The following is a 17,108-nucleotide window of genomic DNA, read 5'->3' as shown; positions in this document are numbered from 1 at the left end:
TGTCTATTATGGCCAGGCACTATCATCATCTTCAAAGGATGTCTTTAAGGACAATAGAGATACTATTGACAGCAAATATAATTAAGTATTACCTAATCATCTGGAATGAGCTCAAATTTCACCTTTATAGCAGTTTCCCTGACATTCTAGCTAGCCTACATGCTTTTTCCTATGATACTAACAGTACCACAGAACCAATTAGTACTCATACTACTATTAGTATTATTTTAATCATGTTAGAGGTCCTATAGATTGGGTAGGAGAAGGTGGGGAGTCCTGGGAATCTGCCCACTTTTTTTTTTTTTTTTGAGACAGAGTCTTACTGTGTCACCCAGGCTGGGATGCAATGGTGTGACCTCAGCTCACTGCAACCTCCTCCTCCCGGGTTCAAGCAGTTCTCCTGCCTCAGCCTCCCAAGTGGCTGGGCTTACAGATGCCCACCACCACGCCCAGCTAATTTTTGTATGTTTAGTAGAGATGAGGTTTTATCACGTTGGCCAGGCTGCTCTCCAACTCCTGACCTCAGGTGATCCGCCAGCCTGGGCCTCCCAAAGTGCTAGGATTACAGCGTGAGCCACCGTGCCCAGCTCTGCCCACCATTTTTAATACTGTTTCTAAACATTTTTCCAATCCCCCATTTCTCATGTCTGGTAGCAACCAGGGAGCTCGGTGACCTAGGAAACATTTTTAACTCGCAGGGAAAAACCTAACTCCAGTAAAACTGAGTCAAAGGTTTACACACTTAGGCCATTATTATGTCACATATTTTGATATCTTAAGCACTTATTGAACACCTACTATGTGCTATGCACTAAACTAGGGACAAAGGCCTTGGGGATACAAAGATGAGTAAGAACCCCAGATCTCTAGGAAATCAGGGTCTAATGCAAGAATCAGGTATGTTAAAAAATTTACAATACAACTTAGTGAAGGCTGTAATATGGAGATATGAGCAAAGTGCTGTAGTAGCACACACAAGAGTAACAACTCACGCTGCCTGAAGGAAGGCATCATAGAAAAGGTTAACACAGGAGCTGTATGCTAAGGAAAAATTGGAGGCTTATCACTTGAGATACAGTGGGGTAATCTAAGCAAGAGGGAAAGGCTGTGAAAAGACAAGTAACTCTGAGAGGCTATAGCATGTTCTCAATGAGAAACAGTTCACAGCGAATACCGTGGGTAAAGCACCCGGAGCTGAGTCCGGACTCAGAGATAAATCAGGACCAGAATATGAAGAAGGCCTCCAGAACATGCTGGGCAGCTGGACTCTGGCAAGGAGGAGCCAAAACACATTCTTAACTGTAAGAGCAGCGACCCACTCCGAATTTGTTTTTGGATAAAAAGGATGGGTGAGGGGAGTCCAATGACAGACTAGTCAGAAAGCCTTGCAAAAGTCTAGGTGAGAGACCATGAAGGCCTGAATTAAAGCATTATCATCTAGAAAAAAGTGCCGAATCTGAAAAACATTACTAAGGCAAACATAACAGGACCTGGTGACTGGAGATGGAAAATAAGGAAGATGGAAAGCAGCTTTAAATGCCCGTGTGTGGTAGAACTTCATTAAAATATTCAAGGAGGAATACTTGGCTTAATTACATTGTCAGTATAAAAACTATTCTTTCAAGCATAACAATCTTTGTTTAAACCTTTACTGAAAAGCTTCCTAAATATAATTTTATAAATATACTACAGTAATCATAGAAGTCTTTTTTCTATACAAGAATCATCATAAATATCTGTTATCACTCTACAGTATAAAGTTTAGCTATAGATAGAACTCAACATATCCCAGGGGACATCCTAGAATTTGCTTCTCTGAACAAAAGCCTGATTATCAGATTTTCTTGTCATCGTCCCCTTTCTTAATCAGTAGCGTGCAAACCATGCGAGTGCCTGACTTTCCAACCAGCAGAACACAGTGCTATCAAAATAATGCTCTTTCCTGGCTGAACCAAACTTACAGTTAAATTCCCTGCTAATCTTAATATCAACAGAGATTGAAGTGGGGATGGCTGAGCGTACAAAACATAATAATTTTTTCACATTAAAAAACATTTGGAAAATGTCATATTAAAAGTATCATAGAACTTCAGAAATACCAAAATGAACGTGACCAGTAGACAGCTTTTGCAGCCTCCTATTTACCAAAGGGCACTTCCAAATACAACTTCATCTCTGTCAAAGCCAAACTCAGGGCACTTTGGAAACAGATGCAACTTGTCTGTTATCTTTCTTGTTTCTCATTTAAGCTCTCAAATCAGACTACAAATCTGTTTTTTTCTTTAAGAGTTTTTTTGTTTGTTTGTTTTTGTTTTTTTTTTTTTTTTTGTTTTTTTTGGAGACAGAGTTTTGCTGTTGCCAGGATGGAGTGCAGTGGCGCGATCTCGGCTCACTGCAAGCTCCACCTCCCAGGTTTAAGCGATTCTCTTGCCTGAGCCTCCCGAGTAGCTGGGGCTACAGGCGCCCGCCACCACGCCCGGCTAATTTTTGTGTTTTTAGTAGAGACGGGGTTTCATCATGTTGGCCAGGCTGGTCTCGAACCCCTGACCTGAAGTGATCCGCCCGCCTCGGCCTCCCAAAGTGTTGGGATTACAGGCAGGCATGAGCCACTGCGCCCGCCATTTTTTTTTTTTTTTTTTTGAGACAAAGAGTCTTGCTCTCTGTCGTCCAGGCTAGAGTGCAGCAGTGCCATCATAGCTCACCGCAACCTCAAACTCCTGGGCTCAAGGGATCCTCCCACCTCAGCTTCCCAAGCAGCTGGGACTACAGGTGCACACCACCATGCTCAACTCATTTTAAAAATTTTATTGGTGCAGGTGCGGGGGGAGGGTTCTGGCTTTGTTGCCCAGGCTGGTCTCCAGCTCCTGGGCTCAAGCAATTCTCCTGCCTCAGCCTCCGAAAGTGTTGGGATTGCAGGTCTGAGCCACGACGCCTGGCCCAAATCTGATTTTTAATCATACACCTTCCCTGAACTAGGAAAGGTAATACGGTATTTTTATTTAGGTTGTCTCTTGTCGGGCTGCACATTTAAAAAAAAAAAAGTAAAACAATACAACATTTAAAGTAAAAATAAATGACAGATGCTAACAGTATTCATTAAAGGCCTTCATCACCTGCTTAGTTCAATACAGGCAGTGTTCAAGATAGATTATTCATACATAACTGCGTGAGAATTTCCAGTTTCAACGTTCACTGTAAAAATTTTTAAACCTGCAACTACTATTCTAAGATGCTTCCAGCTTCTCCATTGAGAAACTAGGAATTACTTGATTTTTTTATCTTCCTTAATACAGCTAAAAGTAAACAGTTCAATCAAAAAGCAAAACAAAGTATTACTTCAAATTAGCAAAAGCTATCTCTCAACCTTTCATAACAAATACTTATAATACTGTATGAACAGTCAGCAAAAAGTGCATTATTCAACTATGTTTCCTAGTCCATTAATTATACTCAACTTTCCATAACTCGGCTGGGCTGATAACCCCATAAAACTAAACCAAAGTTTTCAGCATTTTTGCACAAGCTACCTAAAAAGCATAAAATCACCTCCTTCCCGACACACATACTCGAAAACAATAGTATCCGTAATTACTTTATACACAAAAAATACAGGGCCAGGCACGAACACAGTGCCAAAAATAAACCACCACCAAAAAAACACTTGGCCTGCAACTGGAGATTCTATTAACGGGCAACTGGTCAAAATTAAGCTTTCACATAAGAGAAAGCTTAACTTCTCTGCTTAAAATCATATTCTGAGACAGCTTTCAAAAGGAAAATAGAGTTCCACAAAAATGAATAGAAAAAAGAGACCTCCTCCAAAGTCTGATTTGGGGGCGAATGCTCTCTTGGTGGAAGTGGAGGCCCTGGCCTCAGCCTCCACTCCATCTAGACTGAGGAAGTGAGGAGAGTTCCCCAGGAAGAGGGGCCCGGGCAGCCACGTCGTCCTACTCACCCCAGGGGACAGCGGGGAGGAGACTGGGTGAGCACGACATTCGCGCTCCTGCCTGGCCCGGGGCAGGCGGCCGGGACCCCGGGGACTCAGGGGTAGGGGCCGGCCCCTCTCCCAGACCCTCGGGGTCTACTCACTCCGCAAGTGGCCAGCAAGAAAGCCATTCGCCAAGGCCCCCGCCCTCTGTGCCTCCAGGGGAGGGAGCCGGGGGCTGCTCCCGGGCACCCCTTTTTCTTGCCCCCCTCGACCGGATTCCCGGACTGCGGCGCAGGCGGTCCTGACTGAGGTTCAGCCCGTCCCCCGGGACACCCCCTTCACCCCCTACCCCTTCCTGGTCCCCTCCCCCGCGGAGAGGCCGCCCCGATTGGCTGGCCCTGGCGGCTCCTGGCAAAGAGACCCCTGGCGATTGGCCATGGGTCACCTGCTGTAGGAGGTGAGGCCGACGATTGGCGGTTGGGCCAGTTTTGGGTGGAGAGGCCGACGGCGCCGGCAGCTCGCGGGAGGGGTGCGCAGCGGCGAGAGGGCGTACGGAGGGCCCCGCCCAGACCCGAGACCCAGCTGCCTCCGCGGGCGGCGGGGGCTTACCTTGGGGCAGTGCGCGTGGGTACACGCGGCTTATGCGGCGCCGGCGCTGCTGGGGGAAAGGGAGGTTGCGCTCTGGGAAGCTCAGCTTGGCTTCGGGGCGCCAGCCCTGCGGATTCCCACTGGGTGGCGACTGGAGAAGGGCCCGCAGGCGCCAGCGTGCCTCACCTACACCCACCGGCTTCTAACGTGCCATCTAGTTTATGGCAGCTGTGGAGCCTGGGCCCCGGAGTTTCATTTTGATAACGGATTTTGCTTACTTCCGGAAAGTTGTGTCGCGTGGGTGTTGAGGGAGGGGAGGAGGAGATACTGTATCAGTAAACAAAAGCGTTAGCGCCTATGTTTTTATTAATCCGGTGAGACATCGTGGGCTTTCTGTTGTGCCACAGCTCCATAAGGAATGTAGGTGGCTTGTAAAGATGCTTCAGGAATCCAAATGGCGCAAACTGCAAATTATATCAAAAGTTTGGACTTAGAGGACCTCGACAGAGAATCCCCCAAAATGCAGGGACTCACAGACATAAGTGATTAACTTATTGATCTGGAGGACCAGCTCCTTTTCCACTCTTGCTGGTTTTTCTTATACCTACTAAACGTCCAATTATCTTTTGTACTTTTATGGCTCTACTGGTACCCACTGCAAGACCTAGCACAGGGCACACGGCACAAACAGCGATGCTGACCAGGCGCCCTGGCTCACTCCTGTAATCCCAGCCCCTAGGGAGGCGGAGGCTGGGAGGGGTGGGGGAAAGCGGGGGGATCCGAGGCCAGGAGTTGAAGGACCCCAAAAACAAACAAAAAAAAGGCGCAATGCTTGCTGAATAAATATGCTAACCTGCTGGACACAGTGTTAAAGATACCTTCAGTTTGTTTTATGTAAATCACTTCAAAATGCCCAACAACAGAGGCACTCTCCCCTTCCCCCTACCCACTCTAAAAGCTGGGTCCTCTGCCAGGGCTCACTGTCTCAGTAAATGAAAGCACTATCATCCACCCTAATATGCAAACCATAAACCTAGCAGCCCTCCTAGACACCTCCCCCATTCCACATTCAGTGCATCACCAAGTTCTGTCATTTTTACCTCCTAAATACACTCCATTCTGTCCATCTCTCTCCATTGCCACCACCCTATCCTGGCCTGCTGGAATAATCTTACTAAAGTCTTCTTGAATCTATTCTGGCTACTCTAATTCATTCTCAACACTATGGCCAGAGCAGTATTTCTATAACCAATTTTATTACCCCTTCACTGCCTCCCCCAATTAAAGAACTTTAACTGCTTTCCACTGAGTTGTGCTTAGGATACAATTCAATATTTAACAATGGCTGACAAGGTTTAGCCTTACCTACCTCTTAGCTCCATCTTTTACCTTGTAATACCTATTTTCTGCTTTGCACACAATGGCCTTTTTCAAACTCCTTTAATTTGCCAAGGGCTTTCCAATTTTAGGGCCTTGGCACATGCTGTTACTTCTTTTATACTGTCCCCTTGACATCAGTCCCCACACTTCACTTATTTACTTCTGCTCATCATCATTTCCTCCCTGCCAATGTCAGTTCTTGCTATCATACATCGTCATAGCCCATGTAACTCTCCTTTGTGGAACTTACTACAGCTGTAATTTTACATTTATCTTAGTTATTTATTTAAATTTTTTTAGAGACAAGGTCTCACAGGTCTCATGTTGCCCATGCTGAACTCAAACTCCTGGGCTCAAGTGATCTTCCTGCCTCAGGAATAGCTGGACTACAAGCGCACACACCACCTTACCTGAGTTATTCTTTTTAATTAACTTTATTGAGTCATAAAATTTACATGTGATAAAATGTATCCATTTTAAATGTACAATATGTTTTCATAAACATATGCACACTTGTAACCACCACAATTAAGAAATAAAGTATTTTCCATCACCTGGGAACTTGCCTCATGCTTCTCATGTCAATCCCATGAACCAATGCTCTGCTTTCTATTTGTGTTATTATTTGATTAATGTTAATCTATACCACTAGACTGTAAGCTTAACGAAGTGAGGATACTATCTAATTCTGTTCAGCACTATATCATCATTATTTGGTAGAACTTCTGGCATATACTAAGTCCTCAAATGGATTTCTTATGGTAACAGATTCTGAAAATACACATTAATTCTCTGATAAATAACAATAAACTATAAACAATGGTGGAGGGGGGAAAAAAACATCAATTTTGCCAGATGTCCATGGTCAGTATTTAACCTTCACTAACACTCTTTTAAATTTTCCTTTAATAGCTGCTTTTCTAACAGTTAATGTGCCTGGACAGCCCTAGGGACTTAATTCCGTCTTAGCTGATTAAACGGTTCTCTAAGCCAGGGGAAAAAAAAGAAAAAAAAAAAAAAAAAAAGCCCTACATCTCTAATTCTGCCTGTGTACTGTACTGTTTGACCCTACAAGGGACAAAATACTTATTTACTCTATGTTACAATTACATATTAAGAGATCCCAGCTCCAATCCAAAGTCTACATTTTCACAATTTAATACTACAGATAGCTATTTGTTGCAGACATGCAGTTCTCATTTTCCTAATCTTAGTATAAAGTTAGTGTTCATAAAAGATGTAGCATTTAAAATAAAAATTACACAACACAAAGCAAATTTACCCATCTTGTACCAAGAAGCTATAATCAAATTTGACAACTCAAGTTGTTAAAAAACAGAAACAAACTAAAAGCTGTTAAAGGCTATTATGAGTTGAAAAAGGAAAAAACCCCAAAGCTGTTTCAAAACAAAGTGACCAACGCCTAAAACTCATATGTGACAGGTGATTTCCAACCCATGAATCAGATTTTCAACTCATCTTTCAACTATATAACTAAGGCTATTAGGTGATTAAATTACTATTTTAGTCTGTTGAGCAAAAACACAGGCCATGCCTATTACCTATACCTATTAAGATGAAAATAAAATTTTAATTATATAGAATTCATATACTACTTTCAAAAATATTATCTCTGCTAGGGAGCCCAATAATGTTTACCTAGAAATCACATTCTGCTCTAATGTCATCCCAGACATAGATGAAAACTGCTTTTGGTAGCAATGTAAGAAAAAAAGAAGAAAAAATATAAAAAGCCAAATCAGGTGAGACTTCAGATTTCTGATCTGGCATGTTAAGAAGCTTGGAAGTACCACTGTGTTCTAACAACATGTAAAACACTGAACAAACTGAAAAATCAACAACTCCTCTTAAATCTGTAAGAGAAGTGAGGTCACAGGGAAAACTGATACCTCCCAAATTAGGAGACCAACAGGCAAATTTAGAGAATCACAACTTCCCTGAGCAAAAACTCACAAGGGGCAATCTCCATGGGAACCAGCACCCATGGGAACCACTTGATGAACAGTAAATATATTTTATCTTCCTTATGATTTTCTTAATAACATCTTTCTCTTACTTTATTGTAAAAATACAATATACAATACAGAAAACGTACAAAATATGTATTAATCAACTGTTTATGTTATTGGCAAGGCTTCCAGTCAATAGCAGGCTGTGAGTAGTTAAGCTCTGGGGGAGTCAAAAGTTGTATGTGGGTTTTCAACTGCACGGGTGGTAGGGAAACGTGATCTGTATTTGACAAACTGGTGGAAGCTCAGTGCAGGCAAGTCTGAAAGATATAAACTCCAGGGACACGTAGTAATACGGGCAGGGAGGAGAAGCAGTTTTGTGAGTTTTACCTCCAGGAGCTCAATAAGGGTCATCACAGTGAATACTAGGGGAAAAAAATCCCCTAATGCGTCCCCTCTAGGCTTCTTTGTAGGAGAAGGTATTTACTATATACCCAACTTCAGTCCTCTCTAGCCCTACTGTCCCACTTACAGGATGAACTTGAGAAGCACATGTGAAGCTGACAAAAGTTCACTAACAGACTGAAAATGTTTCCCCTCCATGCACACCTTACCACCACATTACTAAAGGTCCACTCACAGAAGTTCCTGTTACCTAATGCATCATGTCTGGCTATCAAGAAAAAATTATAAGACATACTAAATAGGAAAAAACGGAGCTGGAAGAGACAGAGCAAGCATTGAAACTAGACTTGGATGTTGCAGGGATGTTGGAATTGTTAAACCAGAAATTTGAAATAGTTATGATAAATATCCTAAGAACTCTAATGGACAAAGTAGAAACTATGCAAGAACAGATGGGTAATGTAAGCAGAAAGACAGAAATTTCAAGAAAGAATGAAAAAAAATGCTACTGATCAAAAAGACTGTAACAGAAATGAAGAATGCCTTTAATGGGCTTATTAGTAAACTAGACAAAGCTGAGGAAAGAATATCTGCGCTTGAGAGTATCTCAACAGACACCTACAAAACTGAGAAGCAAAGGGAAAAAAAGCCTGGAACAAAATATCCAATAACTGTAGGAGAACTACAAAAGCATAATGGGAACACCAGAAGAAGAAACAGAAAAGAAGTGAAGAAAAATTTGAAACAATGACAGAATTTCTACAAATTAATGTGAGACATCAAACCACAGATGAAGAAAGCTCAGAAAACACCAAGCAGGATAAATGGCATAAAAATGGCATAGACTACCCTTTCCTGGGCCCTTTCAAGGTTGACGCGGGGCTTTAAGGGGCTAACACAGAAGGGTTAAGGAAGTCTCCACAAACCCCAGAGAAGAGATTGTAAAGCTCCTCTTTAGATCCTTTCTGGAGTCACACCTGAGAAAATAAAAACAAACAAAAAAAAACTCCGACACCTGGGCAAATAATTTTCAAACTATTGAAAATCAAAGATGAAGAAAAAATCCTGAGAGAAGCTAGAGGGGGAAAACAACTCAACTTGCCTATAGAGAAGCAAAAATAAAAATTACATCTGACATTTCCTCAGAAATTATGTAAGCAAGAAGAGTGGGCTGCGCATGGTAGCTCATGCCTGTAATCCCAGCAATTTGGGAGGCTGAGGTAGGCGAATCACAAGGTCAGGAGTTCGAGACCAGCCTGGCCAACATGGTGGAACCCTGTCTCTACCACAAATACAAAAAATTAGCTGGGCATGGTGGCAGGCGCCTGTAATCTCAGCTATTTGGGAGGCTGAGGCAGGAGAATCGCTTGAACCCAGGAGGTGGAGGTTGCAGTGAGCTGCAGTGAGATTGCTCACCGGGTGACAGAGTGAGACTCTATCTCAAAAAGAAAAGAAAAAAAGAAAGAAAAGTGGAATGAAATATTTATTTAAAGTACTGAGAGGCCAGGCACGGTAGCTCAGGCCTGTAATCCCAGGATTTGGGGAGGTTGAGGTGGGTGAACCACTTGAGGTCAGGAGTTTGAGACCAGCCTGGGCAACATGGCAAAACCCTGTCTCTACTAAAAATACAAAAATTAGCAGGTGTGGTGGCGCACTCCTGTAATACCAGCTACTCGGTAGGCCGAGGAACAATCGCTTGAACCTGAGAGGCGGAGGTTTCAGTGAGCCCAGATGGCTGGCGCCACTGTACTCCAGCCTGAGTGACGCAGCAAGGCTGTCTCCAAATAAAATAAAGGACTAACAGAGAAAAAAATACCAACCTAGAATTCTGTACAAAACTAAAGACATGTTTACCATATGATCCAACAATGGCACTCCTTGCTATTTGCCCAAGGGAGCTGACAACATACATCCACATAAAAACTTATATACAATGTTTATAGCAATTTCACTCATAGTTGCCAAAATTTAGAAGCCACCAAGATATTCTTCAGTAGGTGAATGGATAGGTGGTACATCCAGATAATGAAATATTATTCAGCACTAAAATATCTGGAGCCTGTGATCCCAGCGACTCAAGAGGCTAAGGCAGGAGGATCACTTGAGCCCAGGAGTTCGAGGCTGCAATGAGCTATGATTGTGCCACTGCACTCCAGCCTGGGCAATAGAGTGAGATACCTTGTCTCTTAAAAAAGATAGAAGAAAGAGGAAAGAGGAAAGAAGAGGAAGGAAGGAAGGGAGGGAAGAAAGGAGGGAGGGAAAGAAATGAGCCATCAAGTCATGAAAAGAGATGAGGAAGAAACTTAAATGCCTATTACTAAGGGAAAGAAGCCCATTTGAAAAGGCTGCATACTGTGTGATTCCAATGATATGACATTCTGGAAAAGGCAAAACTATGGAGACATTAAAAAGTTCAGTGGTTGTCAGGGATGAGGGCAGAGGGAAGGAGAAACAGGTGGAGCATAGTGGATTTCTAGGGTAGCAAAATTACTATGTATGGCACTATAATGGTGGATAAATGTCATTGTAAAATCATCCAAACCCATACACAACACCAAGAGTGGACTCTAATGTAAACTATGGACCTTGAGTGATAATGATGTGTCGATGTAGGTTTATTAATTGTAACAAACCACTCTGGTGGGGGATGTTGATAGTAGGGGAGGGTATAGGGAAAATCTCTGTACATTCTGCTCAATTTTGCTGTGAACCTAAAACTGCTCTAAAAAAATAAAACTGTTGTTGTTGCTGTTGTTGTTAGTTAATCAAATCATATTTACCCTAGGCATTTGCCTAGCAAGTCAGACCTTAAAAGACAACTCTTGGAAACAGGATATACAATTTTACTATTTTGCCTGACTGGTTCCCAGAAGTCTCAAAACTAAAGTCAGCCAATTTCCATGTAGAAACATTAGCCAGATGTCACAAATACACCACCTAGCATACATTACGGTAGAAGCAGTTCCTACTTTATGATCAAGGCCACCATTGTTCCAAAAGTTTGTAAACTGTTTGCAATTTTTAATACATTATCCAACAGAAAGAAACATTTGGTTCAAGGTTAGGAATGAATACCCTCTATACAACCCCACAATGCCTTGTTCACCACTGTATGCTTAGCATCCCTTCAAACAAGGAATGGCATGTATTAGGTACTTAATGAATGTCTGTTGAATAAAATGTCAGGTACTATGCTATGAAATGGCAAAATAAACTACTAAAAAAATGTTGAAAATGGCGAGTCTGGGGAGCAGGAAAGTACAATGACAGAAGGCCGTATTTTTGCTATATGAGCCTTTCAGTACCACTTAATTTTCAAAATTATTTTAGGTAGCAACTATTGCTCTGATTTTTACAAGTAACATTCTGCGTTGGTCACTTTATTCTAAAAAAAACATGTAGATTTTATTGAAAATGCTTGAGTTGCCAAATTTGATTAGAAATACATAACTCCTTGCCACAAGATGAGTGAAACTGCTTTCTGTTGTCTAACTAAATCCTTCCTCCCTTCCTTCCCTCCCTTCCCTCCCTTCCTTCCTTCTTCTTTCTTTCTCTTCCTTCCCTCCCCCCTCCCCCTTCCCCCCTCCGCCTCCCCCTCCCCCTCCCTCTCTCTCTCTCTCTCTCTCTCTCTTTCTTTCTTTCTTTTTCACTTCTGGCCTCAAGCAATCCTACCTTGGCCTCCCAAAGTGCTGGGATTACTGGCGTGACTCACCATGCCAGGCAATCTTAAATCTTTATACTAGACTAGTTCCATAAAGTCAAGGGCTACGTGTAGTTGTATTCAATTATATCCTCTACAACTAGTATAATGCATGAAACACAGTAAGTGCTTAAAAAATATTTACCAAATAAATAGCTTTCCTGTATGCTCTAAATGTTCCAAATTGAGCATGTACTATTTTACTGGCTACTTCTCCATTTTACTTTACCTGTGGAAGAGGTGACACATCTGCTGTGGAAGAGGTGACACATCTATATTGCAACCATTTCCTTTGGGAAATAGAGGACTTCAAGGGAGAAAAAATATACCCATTTTCCTACATGATGTGAAAATATTATCTAACGAGGCCAGGGAAAAACAATACAGTTGTGATAAACAGATCCTTATATATTGTGAAATTAAAATGGATGCTCAAAAAGCTAATCTTCAGTGAAGTAGTTTAATGGTCAAGAAAAATGCTCAAAAGATTTTTATTAGTCTACTCAGACACAAAAGCCATTATAGCTACTGAGGGTAGAATCAAGGCATCTCAATACTAAAGATTAATTTTTCAGCAACTCTCCTAAATTGTACCTTAAATACAACTAAGTTATGTTAGTCTATAACAAAAGTTGGGCAGACATGTAATTATCATACCTGATAGTTCTTTTGGGGAAAAAAAAAAAGGTTTCACAATGTCTCCATTGATAATGACTTGTAATTCTATTAGGCTGCAAAAATAATTGCACCACCCTAAAACCACATCTCCTTTTCATATAATAATGTTTTACCCACAGACTCAATAGTATTTCTAATGAGGCTTATTCTAGCCCACCCTGTTCCCTTCAGCCCTCCCTGTTGCCTTGTATACTCTTATACCCTCGTATACAAGGTATCATGGCCTTTCTCTCTGGGGGCTTTAGATAAAAGCTAGTGATGGCAAAAAAAAAAAAAAAAAAAAAAAAAAAAAAATTAACATAAAATTACAGGCAGTACCAATGAAATTCCAATTTGAGCCAGGTGTGGTAGCTCATGCCTGTAATCCCAACACTTTGGGAGGCTGAGGCAGGTGGATCACTTGAGGCCAGGAGTTCAAGACCAGCCTGGCCAATAGGGTAAAACCCTGTCTCTACTGAAAATACAAAAAACTAGCCGGTTGTGGTGGTGCATGCCTGTAGTCCCAGCTACTTAGAAGGCTGAGGCGAGAGGACTGCTTGAGCCTGGGAAGTTGAGGCTGCAGTGAGCTGAGATTGCACCACTGTACTCTAGCCTGGGCAACAGAATGAGACTCTGTCTCAAAACAAAGAAACAAACAAACAAATAAATAAAATTCCACTTTGATAACCACCAAAAATAAAATCTACATGAAGTAGCTACAAAAACAATACATATGAGGACAATTAATGCCCAGTTGTTTAGTGCAAAGAATAATATAGAAACCATTTAAATTTTTGAAATATCAACTCATGTATAGCATAAAGTTAAGAAACATAAAGGTCAGCCAGGGGCGGTGGCTCACACCTGTAATCCCAGCACTTTGGGAGGCTGAGGTGGGCAGATCATGAGGTCAGGAGATCAAGACCATCTTGACAACGTGGTGAAATCCTGTCTCTACTAAAATACAAAAAATTAGCCAGGCATGGTGGTGCACACCTATAATCCCAGCTACTAGGGAGGCTGAGGTGGGAGAATTGCTTGAACCTGGGAGGCGGAGGTTGCAGTGAGCCAAAATCGCACCATTGCACTCCAGCATGGGCGACACAGCGAGACTCCATCTCAAAAAAAAAAAAAAGAAAGAAAAGAAAAGAAACATAAAGGTCTATACAACTCAATTAAACATCTGCATGGGCATCTTCAAACCTGAATCTAAAGTCTCTACAACAATCTCCTGTGTTTTCATTTCTAATAGCCTATAAAAATTAGTATAGCCACACAGTTACTCAGCTTAGTAACAACCTTGAAACCAAGTTACTTCATTGCCCATATTTGTACTTATAATCAAATTGGCACAACATACTACTTGTCACAGAAGTGACACTGACCAAGTAAATGGCATATCTATGTGAAGTTAAAGCCAACTGACCCCATGGCATATGCTATGCCAAGGAAGGCTTCCCAGTAGTTAGAACAGAGAACACATCACCATGTTCCACATGGTAGTGTATGTATGCCATAGTTTAAACGAATCTACATCCTAACAGTGAGTACCATTTGCACATTGTAAGTAGTGACCCACTTTTAGCAAGGCAATAACATTTATCACATTAAATTAATGTTAATTTAGATTGTATTGCTTTGTATTATGTTTAACTTGAAATTTTCTTTTGGATATATAGTTCTATTAGATTTTAAACCTAAGAAATTTATACCTGGCTTTATGTTTGCCCACATTAAATAATATTATGATATAATACTTTATTTATATATTGGCATTCGCAGCCTGCAAGAGTTTTTCTAAAATGGGCCCCAATTTACCCAAGTTTATAAAACTGATTTTTATACCTGTATGACATCCAGATAAGCTGCTATAACTCATTTTATTTTGTACAATATAGGATACTATAAAACTACAGGATGTAACATCCTGAGTCTTCTTGTGGTGATCAATCCCTTACTTGATAATCTCTCAGCATTTAGTTTGTACTAAAGCTTACTAGGGTTAAAAAAAAAAAATCTGAAAAGTTCCCCTCTATTAATCAGTATCATCAGGTATCTACTGAATGCCTCTTACTGGTTAAGAAAGAGGGGATTAAGAAGCACAGCACACCCTCTGGTCTCCCCTTCAAGGAACTTTCTCTTTGGCTGAATGTAAAGACATGAAAAGATACCATAAGCTGACACACAACAAATTTAGAATGACTACTGGAACTCAGCTTCCATAGGAGTTGAAAGGACGAAGAAGATCTTAGTTTCCTTCTGTCATCTTCAGTCTATCCTAATTACAATTTGCTTTGGGGAGGAAAGAGAAGACAAGCTCAGTCTTAGCCATGCTGAAATGGAATTCCAGGGAGACATCTAACTGTCAAAATCCAAAAGGAAAAAAAGTAGGACTAAAGCTACATATCAAAAGAGATACAAAGATTGGGGGAGGGGGGAAGAGTCATCTTACAGAAGGTTTAGCTGAATCCATGAAAATGGTGGGGGCTGCTGAAGGGTGATGGAATTAGGTCACAATCTCCAAGAACACATCATGTGGTCAAGTGAATGTACATAGTGTTAACCTTGGGAAAGAGCAAGAATATTTTTTCTTTGAAATATTCAAAGCAGAGAAATAAAGTATAGGTAAAGTCACTACGAACTGTTGAAGAATAAAGCCTTGATTTATGAAGAAGGGAACAGGCTTCTGAATACAATGAAAAAAGTCCACTGTGAGGATTCAATTGGAAACCAACAAGAAGTCAATAAGATGACTATTAAATCGTAACAGATATCCAGTTAAAAAGTCAGACAAAAGTTGTGATAGATACAACCATCTTGCTTTTGTGACCTCTAACAGTTCTAGAAGCAGAAAAACCAGATAACAGGGGCCCTGGGGAATGAAGACCAGAATGGTATACAGACGAACTATCCAGTCAAGAAATTCTAAAGGTGATAGCAGAAACAATATATATATTTTTAAATTTTTGTGGGTACATGGCAGGTATATATTTTTTGGAGTATAAAATATTTTGATATAGGCATGAAATAAGTAATAATCACATCAGGGTAGATAGATATCCATCACCTCAAGCATTTATCTAATTGTACTCTTCTAGTTATTTTTAAATGTATAATTATTGTTAACTATAGTCACCCTGTTGTGTTATCAGGTAGATCTTATTCGTTCTATTTTTTTTGTACCCATTAACCATCCCCACTCCCCCCACACTTATATACCCAACTACCCTTCCAGTCTCTGGTAACCATAATTCTATTCTGTAGTTCTATGAAGTTCGATTGTTTTAATTTTTAGCTCCCACAAATAAGTGAGAACATGTGAAGTCTGTACCTGTCTTACTTCACTTAACATAATGACCTCCAGTTCTATTCAAGATAGGATTGCAAATGACAGGATTTCATTCTTTTTCACAGCTCAATAGTACTCCATTGTGTTTATGTACCACGTTTTATTTATCCATTCATCTGTTGATGGACACCTAGGTTGCTTCCAAATCTTGGCTATCGTGAATAGTGCTGCAATAAACCTGGGTGTGCAGGTATCTCTTCCATATATTGACTGCTTTTCTTTTGGATCTATACCTAGCAGTGGGATTGCTGGATTATGTGGTAGCTCTATTTTTAGTTTTTTGAGGAACCTTCAAAACTGTTCTCCACAGTGGCTGTACTAATTTACATTCCTACCAATAGAGTATGAGGGTTCCCTTTACTCCACATCCTCACCAGCATTTTGTTATTGCCTGTCTTTTGGGGGAAAAAAAAGCCGTTTTAAGTGGGATGAAATGATATCTCATTGTAGTTTTGGTCTACATTTCTCTGATGATCAATGATGTTAGGCACCTTTTCATATACCTCCTTGCCATTTGTATGTCTTCTAACAAAAGCAGTGATAAAGCAGCAGACCAGAAGGTCTCCAATGGGAAATGGGATGAGCAAAACAAGAAAGTATTAAATGGCCAGGAAAAATGGAGAAGTAGGGGTCAGACCAAAATGAGAGAAGAAAAGTTCAGATGTAAAGTGACAGAAGAAGATGAAGATAAGAAAACTGTTGTCAAAGAAAACACTTTTTAACTTAGTATTTTACAGGTGGTTTAGCTCTTAGTAATGACAAGACCAATGCAGTGGAGTTTAATGGCTAAAGAAGAGATAAAGTTCAAAGAAAAAGGAGAACATGGCTAGGCATGGTGGCTCATGCCTATAATCTCAGCACTCTCAGAGGCCAAGGTGGGCAGATGGCTTGAGCCCAGGAGTTCGAAACCAGCCTGGCCAACATGGCAAAACCCCATCTCTACAAAAAAATATAAAAATTAGCCAGGCGTGGTGGTGCATGCCTGTAGTCCCAACTACTCAGGAGGCTGAGGTGGGAGGATCACTTGTGCAGGGCAGGCAGAGGTTACAGTGAGCTGTGATTGTGCCACTGCAACGAGTGAGACTCTGTCTCAAAAAACAAACAAACAAACAAAAAAAGGACATATAAATA

General features: G+C 41.1%; 1 protein-coding gene and 1 non-coding gene across 11 annotated transcripts in view; one reads left to right on the top strand and one right to left on the bottom strand.

Annotated features, from left to right (window-relative positions):
- OSBPL9 (oxysterol binding protein like 9) overlaps positions 1 to 17,108 on the bottom strand; it is a 170,237-nt gene that overhangs the window by 57,331 nt on the left and 95,798 nt on the right. For 2 of the 10 annotated variants that reach the window (XM_010370413.2, XM_010370415.2), the window contains exon 1: positions 3,956 to 4,272. The exons of 6 other annotated variants lie outside the window; for them this stretch is intronic. Coding sequence is in view for 2 of the 4 variants with exons in the window: in XM_010370410.2 (XP_010368712.1) it covers positions 4,090 to 4,116 (27 nt within the window). In the remaining 2 variants the exon portion in view is untranslated. Of the gene's footprint in view, positions 1 to 3,955; positions 4,276 to 17,108 lie in introns of those variants that run through there. 2 more of the 10 variants (XM_010370410.2, XM_010370409.2) reach the window with 2 other exon arrangements.
- On the top strand, positions 9,129 to 9,250 carry LOC115892569. The gene has a single exon (XR_004052438.1). It is a non-coding gene; the product is annotated as a small nucleolar RNA SNORA26 (small nucleolar RNA).

This window comes from Rhinopithecus roxellana, chromosome 12, assembly GCF_007565055.1.
Source record: "Rhinopithecus roxellana isolate Shanxi Qingling chromosome 12, ASM756505v1, whole genome shotgun sequence".
NCBI lineage: Eukaryota > Metazoa > Chordata > Mammalia > Primates > Cercopithecidae > Rhinopithecus > Rhinopithecus roxellana.
This window is presented reverse-complemented; position numbering and strand designations above follow the sequence as displayed.